This window comes from Moschus berezovskii, chromosome 24, assembly GCF_049115385.1.
Source record: "Moschus berezovskii isolate FMDL1 chromosome 24, NW_MosBer_1.0, whole genome shotgun sequence".
Lineage (NCBI taxonomy): Eukaryota > Metazoa > Chordata > Mammalia > Artiodactyla > Moschidae > Moschus > Moschus berezovskii.
The window spans coordinates 10,296,450-10,311,292 of NC_142483.1; the positions used below are offsets into that span (position 1 = coordinate 10,296,450).

The 14,843-nt window shown below is 40.3% G+C and overlaps 1 protein-coding gene across 4 annotated transcripts in view; it reads left to right on the top strand.

Moving 5' to 3' along the window:
- RBM6 (RNA binding motif protein 6) overlaps positions 1–14,843 on the top strand; it is an 84,500-nt gene that overhangs the window by 27,151 nt on the left and 42,506 nt on the right. For all 4 annotated transcript variants that reach the window (XM_055413859.2, XM_055413862.2, XM_055413861.2 and 1 more), the window contains one exon: positions 8,310–8,383. In XM_055413859.2, the coding sequence (XP_055269834.1) occupies positions 8,310–8,383 (74 nt within the window). The remainder of the gene's footprint in view (positions 1–8,309; positions 8,384–14,843) is intronic.

The following is a 14,843-nucleotide window of genomic DNA, read 5'->3' on the forward strand; positions in this document are numbered from 1 at the left end:
GGGAAGCCCAAGAAGACTGGCATGGGTAGACTGTTGCTTCTCCAGTGGATCTTCCTGACCCAGGAATCGAACCAGGGTCTTCTACATTGCAGGTGGATTCTTTACCAACTGAGCTACCAGGGAAGCCATAACATCAATCAGTTCTGGCACTAAGTGGGTGACTATAATTCAATCTAGTTCTGACACTAACTACCCAGAGTTGGCATCAGACTCCAGGTTTAAGGGCTCAGTCCCACAGCTGTGCCTTTACTTCAGATACCAATCACAGGTTACTCATACTTCTGTTGGAGGTTCCCATAATCCGACACCCTCTTCAGGTTTGATAATTGGCTAGAATGGCTCACAGGACTCAGGGAAATAATCATTTTTTTATAAAGAACCAGGTGAAGAGGTAGATAGGTACTTAGGTCTGGAAGGGTTCCAAGAGTAAGAGCCTCTGTCCCATGAAGTTGGGGTGTACTGCCCTCCTATAATGTAGATACATTCACCAACCTGGAAGCTTTCCAAATCTTATGATTTAGAGGTTTTTAGGCAGTTCCATTATGTAGACATTATGAACTCATTGGCCAGTGGTGATTGACCCAAGTGCCACTCCCTTTTCCATTCCCTGGAAGTTAGGGAATGAGGCTGAAAGTTCATGCTTCTAATGAAGTCTTGGTTTTCTGTTGACCAGATGCCATCCTGAAGCTATCTAGGAGCCCACCAAGAGTCATCTCATTAAAACAAAAGACTCATTACTCTTACACTCAGGAAATTCCCAGAGTTTTAGAAGCTCTGTGTCAGGAAACTGGAACAAAGACCAATATCTTTCTATGATACCACAGATGGAGATTCTACAGCCAACTCTGGCTGGTACCTGCTGCCTTTAGTTGGGTGTTAGTTCTCTGTTATAGGTCAGAGATGACCTCGACTCGTGTTCTGGTCAGCAGGACTCTCACAGCATGCCAGTTGCCTAATAACTTCTCTAGATACTAGTTCACTTTTGGAATAGGTGAGTGACTGGGCTAGTGTGATCTGCTGTCATCCTGAACAACTTCCAGCTAAGAAGACATTATCTTTGTGGAATGTTCCCAGAGCCCCTTGGGACATTGGTGAATTGTCCTTTTTGTACTAGGACCAAGGCAGTGGGGGCCATATTTTTCCTTCCCAGTCACAATAAAAATACCTTTGTACCTGTGGGAAAATCAGATATGTTTTTAGTATACACTGGAAATCAGTGAGGAAATTTATCCCTTTAAAATTTTAGCAGCAGCACAGAGGCAGCTGAAATAAACCCTGAATGTTCATTGGAAGGACTATTGCTGAAGCTTCAATATTTTGGCCACCTGATGGGAAGAGCCAACTCATTGGAAAAGACCCTGATGCTGGGAAAGATTGAAGGCAAAAGGAGAAGAGGGTGGCAGAGGATGAGATAATTAGATAACATCACCGACTCAGTGGACATGAATTTGAGCAAACTTTGGGAGATAGTGAAGGACAGGGAAGCTTGGCATGCTGCAGTCCATGGAGTTGCAAAGAGCTGGACACAGCTTAGTGACTGAGCACCAACAGGGACAACTGTCTGATCTTTAATCCCTAATAGTAAGTAGTGAAAGTTTCTCAGTCGTGCCCTACTATTTGCGACCCCATGGACTGCCAGGCTCCTCTGTCCATGGAATTCTCCAGGTCAGAATACTGGAGTGGGTAGCCGTTCCTTCCACAGGGGATCTTCCCAACCAGAGATCGAACCCCAGTCTCACTCATTGCAGGTGGATTTGTTACTGTCTGAGTCACCAGGGAAGCCCAAGGAAACTGGAGTGGGTAGCTTATCCCTTCTCCAGGGAATCTTCCCAACCCAGGGATTGAACCGGGGTCTCCTGCATTGTAGGCGGATTCTTTACAAGTTGAGCTACCAGGTAAGTCCCTAATAGTGCTTTGTAATAGAAGCACAGGAGTACTAACATGCATTATCTCATGCACCCCTGAAACCACCCTAGAAAAGAGTTACCATCATTGGTACCTGGCATATGAGATAACCCAGGCTCAGAGGAAAATGTCTTGCCTGAGAGCGAATGGTGCATTAGCTATAGTTTCCTGCTTATGTACAGAACTGTAGAAATTACTTTTTGTGTGTTGCTTCGGTGATGATACTCATTACAAGTGATGTGGCATTGAAGAGTGCCATCACCTGCCAGGTATTATGCTAGTGTTGGAGGAACGGAAATGAAAAGACCCTCCGCACTTAGTCTGGGACCTCTCTGGGATCATCTCTGCATGGGCAGTTTGCTTCAGCATTGATGCTGCTTCTCTTGGTGATCCTTTTGCCATTCCTGCCAGGTTAGAGTGTCCTTAGCTTGAAGTGGGGTAGGTTAAAGTGTCCTAAGCTTGGGGAAGGGGGCGGTGGCAGTGGTAGTGGCATGAGCAGATCTTATTCCTATTCCTGATGGTTACTCTGTAGGTTTTTTTGTTTGTTTTCAAGTGAACAAAATTTGAACTAGATCATTGGCTCTGTAAAGAGTAGTTATTGCCAGATAAAAAGAAAGTCCTGGGGATCTAACATACAGGGTTGTAACTATAGTTAACTGTACCTTATTGTGTATTTGAAGGTTGCTCTAAGAGTTGATTTTTTTAATTTATTTCTTTTAATTGAAGGCTAATTACTTTACAGTATAAGAGTTGATTTTTAAAGTTCCCATCACAAGAAAAAAAATTGTAGCTATGGATGTTGACTAAACTTACTGAAATCTTTTTGCAGTGTATGCATACATCAGATCATCATGTTGTATCCCAAAAGTAATATAATGCTGTTTGTCAATTGTAGTTTAAAAAAAAAAAGAATAGATGTTCCATTTTTTGACTTAGGTAGCATTTTGAGATGATCTATCTACGTGTCATAATTCCTCCATTAGACTTGGCTCTCTGAGGGCCAGGCACGCCCCTCCTTTGTACTCACATAGTATTGTTAATGTCAGTGGAATTGAAATGAGTTGAATAAAGGTGATAATTTTCTAACACCTGTCAAGCTGGGCCCACAGAACCATCATCAGGATGAAGTGACCCTAAGATTGATTTTGGATTTTGAAAACTACTTGAAAATACAAACCAAAAAAAAAAAAATCTATATATCTATATATTAAAAATAACCAGTTGGTATAGTTGGAAAGCTAAATAAAATACTGAACCATATGCAGTTTTCAAAAATTTAGCAAGTAATCATCAGTGCATATTTCCTTGTTTCATGTGTTTTATTATAAACCAGCAATCCTTATATGCATGGTTGAAGGGGAAAGAATTGAAAGTGCTTTAAGATGTCAAAGTGATGGATTTCATGTGGGCCAGTTTCATTCTTCCCAGATTGTAGTTTGACATATAAATTAGATATTTTCCTAATGAAAGCAGCAGGTACATACTCACATAAATTTGAGATTTTGATACAGCAAAGTACCTGTTGAAAACTTTCACATAGGCCTTCTCTGTCACGTTACTTCCTTTGATGGGAGTTCAGACATCTGGATCAGTTTTGTTTGACTTAGTAACGTCTCTAACCTGATAACGTTTTACTTTTCTTCTAAACACCTGTATTCCCAGTAGAGTGGAATTAGGAAAGTAAGACCGATAAAACTAAGCCCTCTTGAATTTCTATTAAGATTTTTCATGTTGCTTTTTGTATTCATAATGCTTCATTTCCACAGAAATAATACTCCTTGTTTACAGGGGGAAATCCCTATGTTTTCTTTTTCCTCAAAGATACCAGATAACATTTAAAAAATTTCTTTTCCCTTCTGCCTATGTTCTTTAAAATCTTGATTCTTTTTTACATTTCATACTTGGAATGAACATTCTGGGCTGTTTCCTAGTCAACCTGTACTCTCCTAATGGGCAATTCAACTGGACTTATTTATGTTTAGTTGGGTTTTTCTAGATCAGTTTGAATATAGGGCTGCTTATCTCATTTGCCTAAATCAAAATCTTGGTGTGTAAGTGTTATGAAAGTTAGGCTTGGTTTAGACTAAGAGTTGTCTTGAATAGTCAAGAGCCGTGTTTGCTAGCATCACTGAGTCAGCTTTTCTAGGGGCGGAGACTAAAGAATTAATTCCTGGTTTGGATATTACTTATCAGGGCTTTGTTTTCTGTATCTCGCTTTCCCCTAAGCACCTATTAGCTTTTATCATAGATACTTTTTTGGGTAACAGGCAATCACATGGTTAATGAAGATGGAAAGAACTGAAAATTTAATGTTACCTTTATAGATTTCTTCCCCTTGCTTTGTTCTCATCTGTCTCAGTGTTTAAAAAAAAGTATAAGAAGCATTCACATTTCTGTGAGAAATATATACATTTAGGTTAGAAAATGGAGTAAGATACGCTTTTTAATAGTCATCTAAATAAGCCACAAAGACCCATCAGCCCACCAGATTTCTTCCCAGCATGTGACTGTGGAAGAAAAAGGTGATAAGAGACTTTATTACTCTAAATGAGAATCTGTCTGTGGGGTTGTTAACACTGAGTTTACCATCTTAATGATTCCAGATGGTTCCTTGCAATTCTGAATGTAAAGTTGGTTGGTGGTCTTCAGAACAGTTAGGTCTCCACTAGAGTATCATGTTTGTCTGCTAGAACTTTTCTGTGAATTGTAAAATTACATTTGTGAACTAAAGAAAACAAAATTCCAATTATCTCAGTATAACAATACAACCACTGCAAACATTTTCTTGTACAGTTGTGTCACGTTACATTATTTTCAGATTTGTGCATATTCACCTGTGCTTGCTCAACCCCTCTCCCTTGCTCCACACGGACCCCATCTTCCCTCTCATGGAGTGAGCATGAGAGGTGGGGGTGTGACCTGGCTGTGGCTTCAGGTGGTCTCTCCAGTTTCCTTTGAGTGTGAGCATTCACTGTGCTGGCTGTCATTCTGTCATTTAAAGTTATATGCTTTTCATACATTATGGCCCTTACATGCAAGCCAACCTCTTCATCTGGTGGCAGCCAAAAGAAAAGTGATCTCTTGAGATGCTGGAGGAAAAACTGTCAGTGCTGGACTTAACCTATATTGAGAGATGGTATGTTGTTCTTTACCTTCAGACGTTTGAGTATATCGACAGAGCATGGTTTTCATCTCCTATGCAGACTTTGGTCTCTAACTTCTGAGTTAGATGCAACTTCATTGTATTTAATTCCAGTCCTTTTTCAACAGTTTATAATATATAATTGGTTTCATTTTTAAAGTTTTTAAAATAGTATATTTCAACATACTATATCAAGTATCTTATATTGTAATTTTTATAATAATCATTCGCAACAGGACTTTTGGGTTTTTTTTCTTTTCAAAAGAATTTTGATAGCCAGTATATTCAATTCAAGAGAGTGAATGCCTTGTAACTTGCACACTTGGGCCCACGTACAATAATGGTTCTGCCATAGACATTTCAGAATATCTGTTGTGCTCAAATTTTAGTATTCCTTAACCATAGACATAGTCTTATCTGTGCTCAGACTTGTGGGGCCCTTTCTGTGATTGGGCTCTGTAAAGTTTGGAAGTCAAGTTAATTTAATACAGTGCAGTGGTTAATAGCACTCATTTGAATCTGTACTGCCAGGGTTTGAAACCTTGTATTGCTGCTTGCCATTGAGATGATTTTGAGCAAATTACTTGTTCTTTCTTTGACTGCTTCCCCATGATGGGTAAAATGAAGTTAATAATCTTTACCTTATATGATAGTCTTGTGAGGATTAACTGTATATGTAAAATGTTTAGAATACAGCTTTGTACCAACAAGGGCTGTGTGTATATTACTTGGTATCATCACAGGTTTTGGCATTTTATGAAAATCCTCATAGTACAACTATGATTCTTGGACACACAAAATGACTTGGATCAAGATTGGGTACTTTAAAATTTTTATTTGTGTATTTTAAAAATTTTAAGTATTAAATATTTTTTCTTCTTTCTCTTTTGGCTGTACTACATGGCTTACAGAATCTTGGTTCTCTGACCTGGGGTTGAACCCAGATCCTAGCAGTAGGAGTGCTGAATCTTAACCGCTGGACTACCAGGGAATTCCCTAGACTAAATTTCTGTTTTCATCTAACAGCCAAAGTTTCAGGCAGAAGAATTTGAGTGTTGGACTTGTGAATTTAATACTATATTTAAAGTACATTGTCAGCATGTAGTATCTCAGGATTGTATAGAGGCGCTATTAGATGTCCCTTATGCCTCCTCTAGACTATCTTTTCCTTCCAGTGACATTACTATCAAAGTCTGTCCTTGAGCAAACTGTGAATGTTGTCCTGAGTCCTTTCTTTTTATATACACAGATTCTGTGTGCTCTTCTGGGCCACAATAGTTAAGTTCTTTAAGAACAGAAAGGAAACTCAGGACTTTGCCAATCCGATGTCAGTTCTCTGTGTTTTTCATTTTGGTAGCTATGAAGAGGGTTTGCTTTCCACACACCTGGGTGCTCTTTTGATAATGTTCTGTTGAGGTAATCAACACACTGGAGAGAATGCTTGTTCCATGGCTGCCCCTTTCTGATTGTGGACATGCATTTAAATGTTTGCAGTAGATACTTGGTGAGAAAACACACCTTAGTTGCTTCTACTATTCTGCAGTGTTTCCCAAGAACTTTCAGAGCCCTTTATAAAAAGCAGAATGTTTTATGTGTGAGATGGTCACTGAATTTAATCAAGAAAATCCACTTGAATTACATAACCACTAAACAATTTCTGCTGTTATAATAATACATAGACAAATGCGTATACTGTTTCTTTTTAAAGTAGTTTCATTTCTTCAAATAGTTACTAATCAGAGGAAACTGATTTTGTTGTGGTAAGTTTAAATAGAGATTTTAGGAGTTCTAGTTTGTGTTGGTCAAAGCCGTAAAATACAGGTAGAAAGTCTGTCGACTGATGGTGGTGCTGAGATTTCTAGTAGCTTTCTTTTCTTCCTGGTTATTTCCCAAAATGCAAAGCAAGAATCATATTGCACCATTGTAACATTTTATAATGAACTTGAAGTATTTAGCAAACCTAAAGTCACAGCTTTGCTGTCATAATAAAACATTTCAGGCTATTCATTTCTTGTGACTAGGAATCCAACCCATTTCACCAAATTTGGCCTGTTTTTAAGTTCTATTTTCTATTGCCCTAGTTTTATTGGCTTTTTTTTATTTTGGCCTTTATTACCTTGATCCAGTGATATCAGCTTCCTATTATTATATATTCCTTGTGCTCAGAATTGACCTAGGTTTCATTTGGTTTCTCTTTCCCTGAGTTTTATTTCTCATCTGAACAGATGACATCTTTTTCTTGCTGTTCCATCCGCACAGTGTCACTCCTCATGATGAACTTCTTTATCCTGTGAGGCAGTGGAGGAAGCATGGAAGCCATGTGAGGAGCATTGCATTAACAGGTGTATTGTTGTAGTCATGTGGTGGCAGTATCAAGGAAATTATAGGATGGGTTAGTTTTAGAGTGTATCAATTTGTAAATCCCATGACTTCCCATTTCATGGGTCATGAGTGTCGACGATGACAGTTCTCAGGAAAAAGGTGAAGAATCTTTTGTAGTCTGATGGTATGTTTAATTCTTTAACATGTATTGATTGCTAACAACTCCTGTCTCTCCCCAGCCTACCCCAGCTTTGTGCATAAGCACAATTTTGGACCCAGCTTTTCGTACTTATTTATGCTTTTACACCTTCTTCCTTTCATAAAGATTTTAGCTGGTTTATGACTTGAGTTGAAACAAGGAAAAAAAAAAGAAGACCTGATATGGTCTGTCCCCTGCCAACCAGAAGCTTCCTGTGGTATCCAAACAGAATAGTTGCCTCAGTCTGTCAGCACTTCTGTCTTTGAAGGTGGTTTCTGCTTGAAAAGTGGTGACTATTAGCATAGCTTTTGGATAATTGCTTCTCCTTCCTGTTTTCGGGTACATTGTTTTTTTTTTCCAGATACTTTCCTATTCTTGTTGACTTTGTTTTTCCAGAAGACTCAGCCTGTGGTTACAATGTTTCGGGTCCCCCTTTGAACTTTCTGTGGGATTTCCCAATTCTGGGATACCCTCACCACATCATCAGTGCTAAAGAGGGCAGAGGATCTTCCTGGTTAATAGGAAAGACCATTTTGGAATGACTCTAAATCCAGAAACATCCAGACTTTTCTTTCAGTACTTTTTTTCTGTTTGGGGTAGCAGTACTTTTTTCTGCTTGGGAGGGCGGGTCCATTGGGAGGGCTTGTGTTTAAGGGGTTCGGAAACATGGGGTTTAAGTGTGTCTTTTGTGTTTTCAAGGCACTAACACCACTCCCGTCTGTATTTAAATGCTGTCCCCAGGTTACGACTATGGCTATGTCTGCGTGGAGTTTTCACTCTTGGAAGATGCCATCGGATGCATGGAGGCCAACCAGGTTGCTTTATACTTCGGTCAAATGATGCTGAAAGGATATATTTTTCATGAGTGGGAAGGGAGGGCTTCAAATGATCAAACTTTGGAAAGGTACCAGAAATCTATATTTAGAGCATTCCACATTCCAACCGAGAGAAACTTTAAAAGAGGCTGAGGAAGTTTCTCTAGAAAATTTAATGGGCACAGAGTGTATTTTAGAAATGCATTCAGTTGTCGTTGGATCATATTCCAAAGACAGTAGGTGGAAAAAAATGACAGGTCTGGAGTTCTTCCCTTCAGAGTGTCACTGAGCTTGGGATCCAGATGCAAAAAAGTGATCCTTGCCTATCTGTGATCTCAAGGAACTTCCTGGCACAGGAATTTTAGGTCAGTACTTATACCCAGACCGCGGATGAAGACTACCAATGGCAAGTCCTGTGGCAGTCAGGTCCTGCCTGCATGTGCTACTTTTGCAAGAGGCCACTGGGGAGAAGAGACCGGTTGATTGTAGGGGTCTTTTGCATTCATCATTGTTCTTTACAAATTGGAGTTCCATACTCAAGTTCTTAGCTGCATTATAGTTTGAGCTGGTGAATCGAAATCTGTACTTACCTTATGTTTGAAACACCTAGATGTATTTAGCTTGCCACATAGGGCTATCATCTGGGTCTTTAACTGAACTCTGCCTGATAGTTTTGGGAGGAAATATGAGATGGGTAGAATTCTTCTTGTCATCATATTTCCTTGCGAAAATTGTTTTCTTTGTGATGTCTTAGTTCCTCCGTCTGTGAAGTGGGATAAAGAAGCTTAGTGATATAATTTGATTTTTACATACCCACTGCCTGTGCTTAACACTGTGATTGCGATGTACCCAGAAACTTAAAAGAAGGCTCTGCCAGGGCATACTAGTATTGCATGAGAACTCTTCCTCTTTCATAGCCTAATGCCCTCTCATCAGCTTTGTTCCATTCAGCATGGCTCATAACACTTCACTTTTTCCCTTCTTTGACCATGTTCTCCCCTTATGTCAATGAGGATGACATAACTAAATCTTTTGGGATCAAGAAGTAATTAGAAGAAACCTGACATATCTGTTCCTTTTGTTAGTAGTGTAAATACGGCTAGATCCTTAGACAATAAGTGGATTAGGGCTGTATCCCCTTGACAGAGTTCCTGTTTGATTTGTTCATTGTCCATCATTGTGCCAGTCATTTGCTGCTGCTCCTGCTGCTAAGTCGCGTCAGTCATGTCTGACTCTGTGTGACCCCATAGACAGCAGCCCAACAGGCTCCTCTGTCCCTGGGATTCTCCAGGCAAGAATACTGGAGTAGGTTGCCATTTCCTTCTCCAATGCATGAAAGTGAAAAGTGAAAGTGAAGTCGCTCAGTTGTGTCCAACTCTTAACGACCCCATGGACTATAGCCTACCAGGCTCCTCCGTCCATGGGATTCTCCAGGCAAGAGGACTGGAGTGGGTTGCCATTGCCTTCTCCACCAGTCATTTAACAGATGCTAATTATGTGCTAGAAAATGCTACCTGCCAATATTTGGAGAGAAGAATAAAAGTCCTAGTCTGTATACTTAGGGTTGATTCCATTCCAACAATCTGTGCTAATTTGAGAACACTCATTTAACCTGCAAGCATTTTGTTTTTAATCAGTGAGTAACTTTTAAATCCTTTGCCACTGTGCTAAATACTGTGAGTGGTAGAAACAGAACTGGCAAGCCATGGCACTTGCAATTTTTTGTGCCATTCTCCCAACTGTGTTGTTTCTCCTAGAGCGGTGTTGCTTTTTATCATAGCTGATTAATCTGAAAAAATAACAATATTGTGTCTTAACTGCCTCTTCCCTCTATCCCTACCCAAAATCGTATCTATCTAAAGTATCCAGCCTCCTAAAGAGTGATGTCATGTAAAACTAGGGTAGGCGTCTTTAAAAATAAGGATTATCCTTATGCTGGATTTCTGTTAGAGCCACATCTGGAAAAATGTACATTTACATAAGCAGTGTTAAGGGGGTGAGGCCTATAGACATCTCTCCCTGCACCCTTCCCACACATTCTTTGAACACTGTTAGGACTCCTAAATCCTGCATGAATGACCCTTGCCCAGTGAATGGTACACCAGAATAAGACAAGAGTAAGGCCAGAATTTTTTAGATGTGAAATAGATTGTTTTGATGGGTAGCCATCCTCATGCTTAGGGTACCATACATTACTCTGTGCAGGAGAACAAGTAAGAGACAGCCTCTGTCTTCTAAGAGCTTATAATCTCAGACTAAGAAAGATGACAGAGATTATATAGTATTCATGAATTCCATAGAGTGTCCTCTCAGACAAACTCCAGATTTCTGTCTGGTAACATTTTCAGTGTTCACTGGAGTTATTTCTTAATAAGACATTGCTATATTCTTATCCAGATGACCCCATTTCCTAGATTTTTATTCTCCCCTAGTCATGGGCAGAGGTCACCCTGCTAATACTGCCATGTAGTAGAGTCTTGTCACTGAACTGCTTAGACTTCATGATGTGATCAGTATCTTTTTTTAAATAACCTTTATCACAACTCGGGGCTTCCCTGATAGCTCAGTTGGTAAAGAATCCGCTTGCAACGTGGGAAACCTGGGTTTGATCCCTGGGTTGGGATGATCCCCTGGAGATGGGAAAGGCTACCTACTCCAGTATACTGGCCTAGAGAATCCCATGGACTGTAGTATAGTCCATGGAGTCAGAGTCACAGAGTCAGACATGACTGAGTGATTTTCATTTTCACTTCACCATGATTAAGATGTGTTCAGATCATTTTGATAAGAAAAATTTTGAGAATGGGATATTGGGAAGAACTTTTGTAATTAGGAGAATCCCAGGGACGGGGGAGCCTGGTGGGCTGCCGTCTATGGGGTCGCACAGAGTCGGACACGACTGAGCAACTTAGCAGCAGCAGCAGCAGCATAGAAAAGAAGAGTGTAGGTTCTGTGGTCAGATGTTAATGTTACTTCCTAGCTGGGTTGTCTCTGCAAATTTCTTAATCTCCCTTGGCCTCAGTTCCCTCTGTTACTTGTACCTCAGGGGACTCTGGAGCAGATTCAATGAAATCTTGCATTCACGAGTGCCTGCTGTGTACCAAGTAGCTTTCTAGATGCTGGAGTCGCTGCAGTAAACAAGACACATATAACTTCTGTTTTAGTTATAGAAGTCAGAGCATGCACAAGTAGACAAATTTAAAATAATATATGATAGTTCTAAATGCTATAAAGATACTGAAGCAGGGTACTAAGAGAATGCATATGAGGGCAGTTTTAGATGAAGTGGTTAGGGAAACTTCTTGAAGAATAACATGGCATTTGAGTAGTGACTCTTGGTGAATAATGTATACAGAATACTTACCATAGTGTCTGGTATCTAGTAAGCATTTGAGACTAGACTGTCATCTCATCCTCCTCTTCCTCTTCTTCATGTCAAATGATTTCCAACCATATTTTGGGAAAAAAATTTCATATATGGATATTCTTTAAGGTAATAGATGTGGATTAAGCTCCCAGTGACATAGCAGTTCAAAATCTTATGAGAGCCATAAGAATGTGGGGGAAGAAGTCCTTAGGGTAAGGAGGAAGTGTTTGTGAAAGATGTCTATTCATCTCTTCTCCTTCCTTCTGAGTTTTACTTACAGACCAAATCAGTATGGATTCTGAGTCACTATCTTCAGGGCACCTCTGAGTAGTCTGTGTGTATGCTTCTGAGGAGGTTTCTATGAGATGGTTTGGATTGAATTTTTTATAACTCTTTGCTGTCTGACTCAGTGTGAAATGTCTTATTTTGCATAGACTGATACTTACAGGTCTGGGGAAAGGGGATAAAGCCTTCTGCTAGCTTGCTTTCTCAGATATTGTGGGGTGTGTGTACATAATGAGGTTGTTTGGTGTGATGACTGAGACCACTCCAGGTCTTTCCCAGTGCCTTAATGGAAACATCAAACTGATAGGATGCTCTGCAGCAATACTGAGCATGGTGGCCAAGGGGACTTATCAGGGCAGCTCTTAGCTAACAGCCATCTGTCTGGGAAAATAACTTCCCGCAGAGGTCTGTCAACTCCTACCATCTCTGTAGGAGAACTAGAAAGCCAGCAAACACTGTGAAGTGCAGAGCATTTTATACCATCCCCTCCTGGGAAAGGTATTTCTAGCAGTATCATATGCCCTTGGCTTTCTTTATTGTCCAAGTCCCTGGGGATTGAGGGTGACTGTTACCTCCTTTCACTGTGTGTGCCGTTGCACTGGGACCTGGGGAGGTGAGTAAGAAGCATTGTGGTAGAATATCTGTGTCAGTGGTTGCCCAGTTATACTCGCCCTCTCAAACCGTTGTCATTTGGTCTGCAGCATTTTATCCTCTCAAATTTGCAGGTTGATGTTTGTTGACTATTTCTGTTCAACCAACCAGTCACTAAAATGCCCTTGTAGGGCTCTGGGAGAAGAAGTTATTTCTGGAGTTTTTACTCAGCTTTCCTAGCATCAGTGGCCTTCTTTAGCCAGAGATGACTTGGCTACATGACAGTATCAGCCTAATTTTATAAAATGCAAGGAAAAGAATGCTGTTATCCTCTAACATGAAAATTCCTTAAGACACTGGCTTATGCTAGTACGTGGGATGAAGGTTGTAGCATACATGAAGTTTTATGAGTGTTTTTTTGTGTCAACAAACTTAAGAGAGTTTGAGCTTTTGTAGATATCAGAATAGCCAGGGTATTTCTGAAGGTATGTGAAGGAAGCCAAATCTTAAGTGGAATCTGTTCCCTGAAATGAAATGAATAGGAAAAGCTTATGTTTTGGGGGATGGGAAGAGTGTTCGGAGACAATGATGGAAAAAATGAGCAAAAACCCAGTTTTTTTTGAATCTTCTTTAGGTTAGTAGCAATATTGTATGAACCATTTTAATACTTAAATTGTGTGCTTTCCAGGTAACAAAAAAATAAGAGTCTTTATAAATTCCTGCAAGGCTGTGATATTACCTAAACCCTCATGCTAAAACTACTTCACTGAAGAGAATGTGGCATTCTGGCCAGAGCTCAGCTGTATAACTTTTGGCTTGAGTCATGTCCTTCTTTCGTAAATCAACAATTATCGAAGATTCTCCCTCTTTGGAGAGTTGGGGTATTCAGGAAAATAAAAAATGATTTTAAGGATTGGTGATCTGGTGATGCCCACGAATTGATGCTTTTGAACTGTGGTGTTGGAGAAGACTCTTGAGAGTCCCCTGGACTGCAAGGAGATCCAACTAGTCCATTCTAAAGGAGATCAATCCTGGGTGTTCATTGGAAGGACTGATGCTAAAGCTGAAACTGCAATACTTTGGCCACCTCATGCGACGAGTTGACTCACTGGAAAAGAGTCTGATGCTGGGAAAGGTTGGGGGCAGGAGGAGACGGGACGACAGAGAATGAGATGGCTGGATGGCATCACTGCCTCGATGAACATGAGTTTGAGTGAACTCCGGGAGTTGGTGATGGACAGGGAGGCCTGGCGTGCTGTGATTCATGGGGTCGCGGAGCGTCAGACATGACTGAGCGACTGAACTGAACTGAACTGAACTGAACTGATCTGGTTATGTAGTTTGGTTATCTGTCCAGTGATTTGAGTCTTGGCTGGGCACCAAGCAATATATCATAGCAGTTAAATACATGGACTCTTTTCTCCATCTGACCTGCTCAGTGGGTAAATACATGGACTCTGGAGGCAGACTGTTTGGGGTTGTTTCCCAGCTCTGTCGTCTTCTGTTGTGTAACCTGGGCAAGTGGCCTAACACAGCATCTCGGTGTCTTAGTGTTCTTTCATCCTTCTAGGGATGAAATGGGTGAATGCATGCAAGGTGGTTAGAACTGAGCCCGGCATGCAGTGAACACTGAGTGTTCATTTGTTATTAACACGACAGCTTCTCATCTGACTGGAACAAGAAAGTCCTGAAGTTGCAGCAACTCCAGTCTCGGCCTCATGGCGTAAATGGTTAAAAAAGGATTTGGGGGCAGTGCCCAGGGGATTATTTTTACATCAGCAATGCTTCTCATTTAGCCTGTTGACTGGGACTGATTTTCAGCGTACTGCTTCCAGGTCTCTCTAGAAGTTTCTACTGCCTCAATGTTCAGATCACCAGTTCTCTCAAGACAAAGTACAAGAAACGTACCTTCCATGGAGCGTGAAGTGTTGTAGAGCACATTGGAAATCTACCCTGTGACTTTAAAACCTAAACTCTGATAACTAGCCTCTGGCTTTGCCATATATCAGACTTCTTCCAATTATTGTAAACGGTACTCTAAATTGGATTCAATTTAGTGTTCTTGAATTTGAGAAGTAAACACTTATCATTTGGTAGTTTTAAGGGGAATTTCTAATGTATCTGCGATGATGAAGTTTATAATTATTTTTGTTATACATATTTCATGGTTCATTTCTATGGATTGAAGTAATTTAGTTCCTGATTTGTTCTAAATTG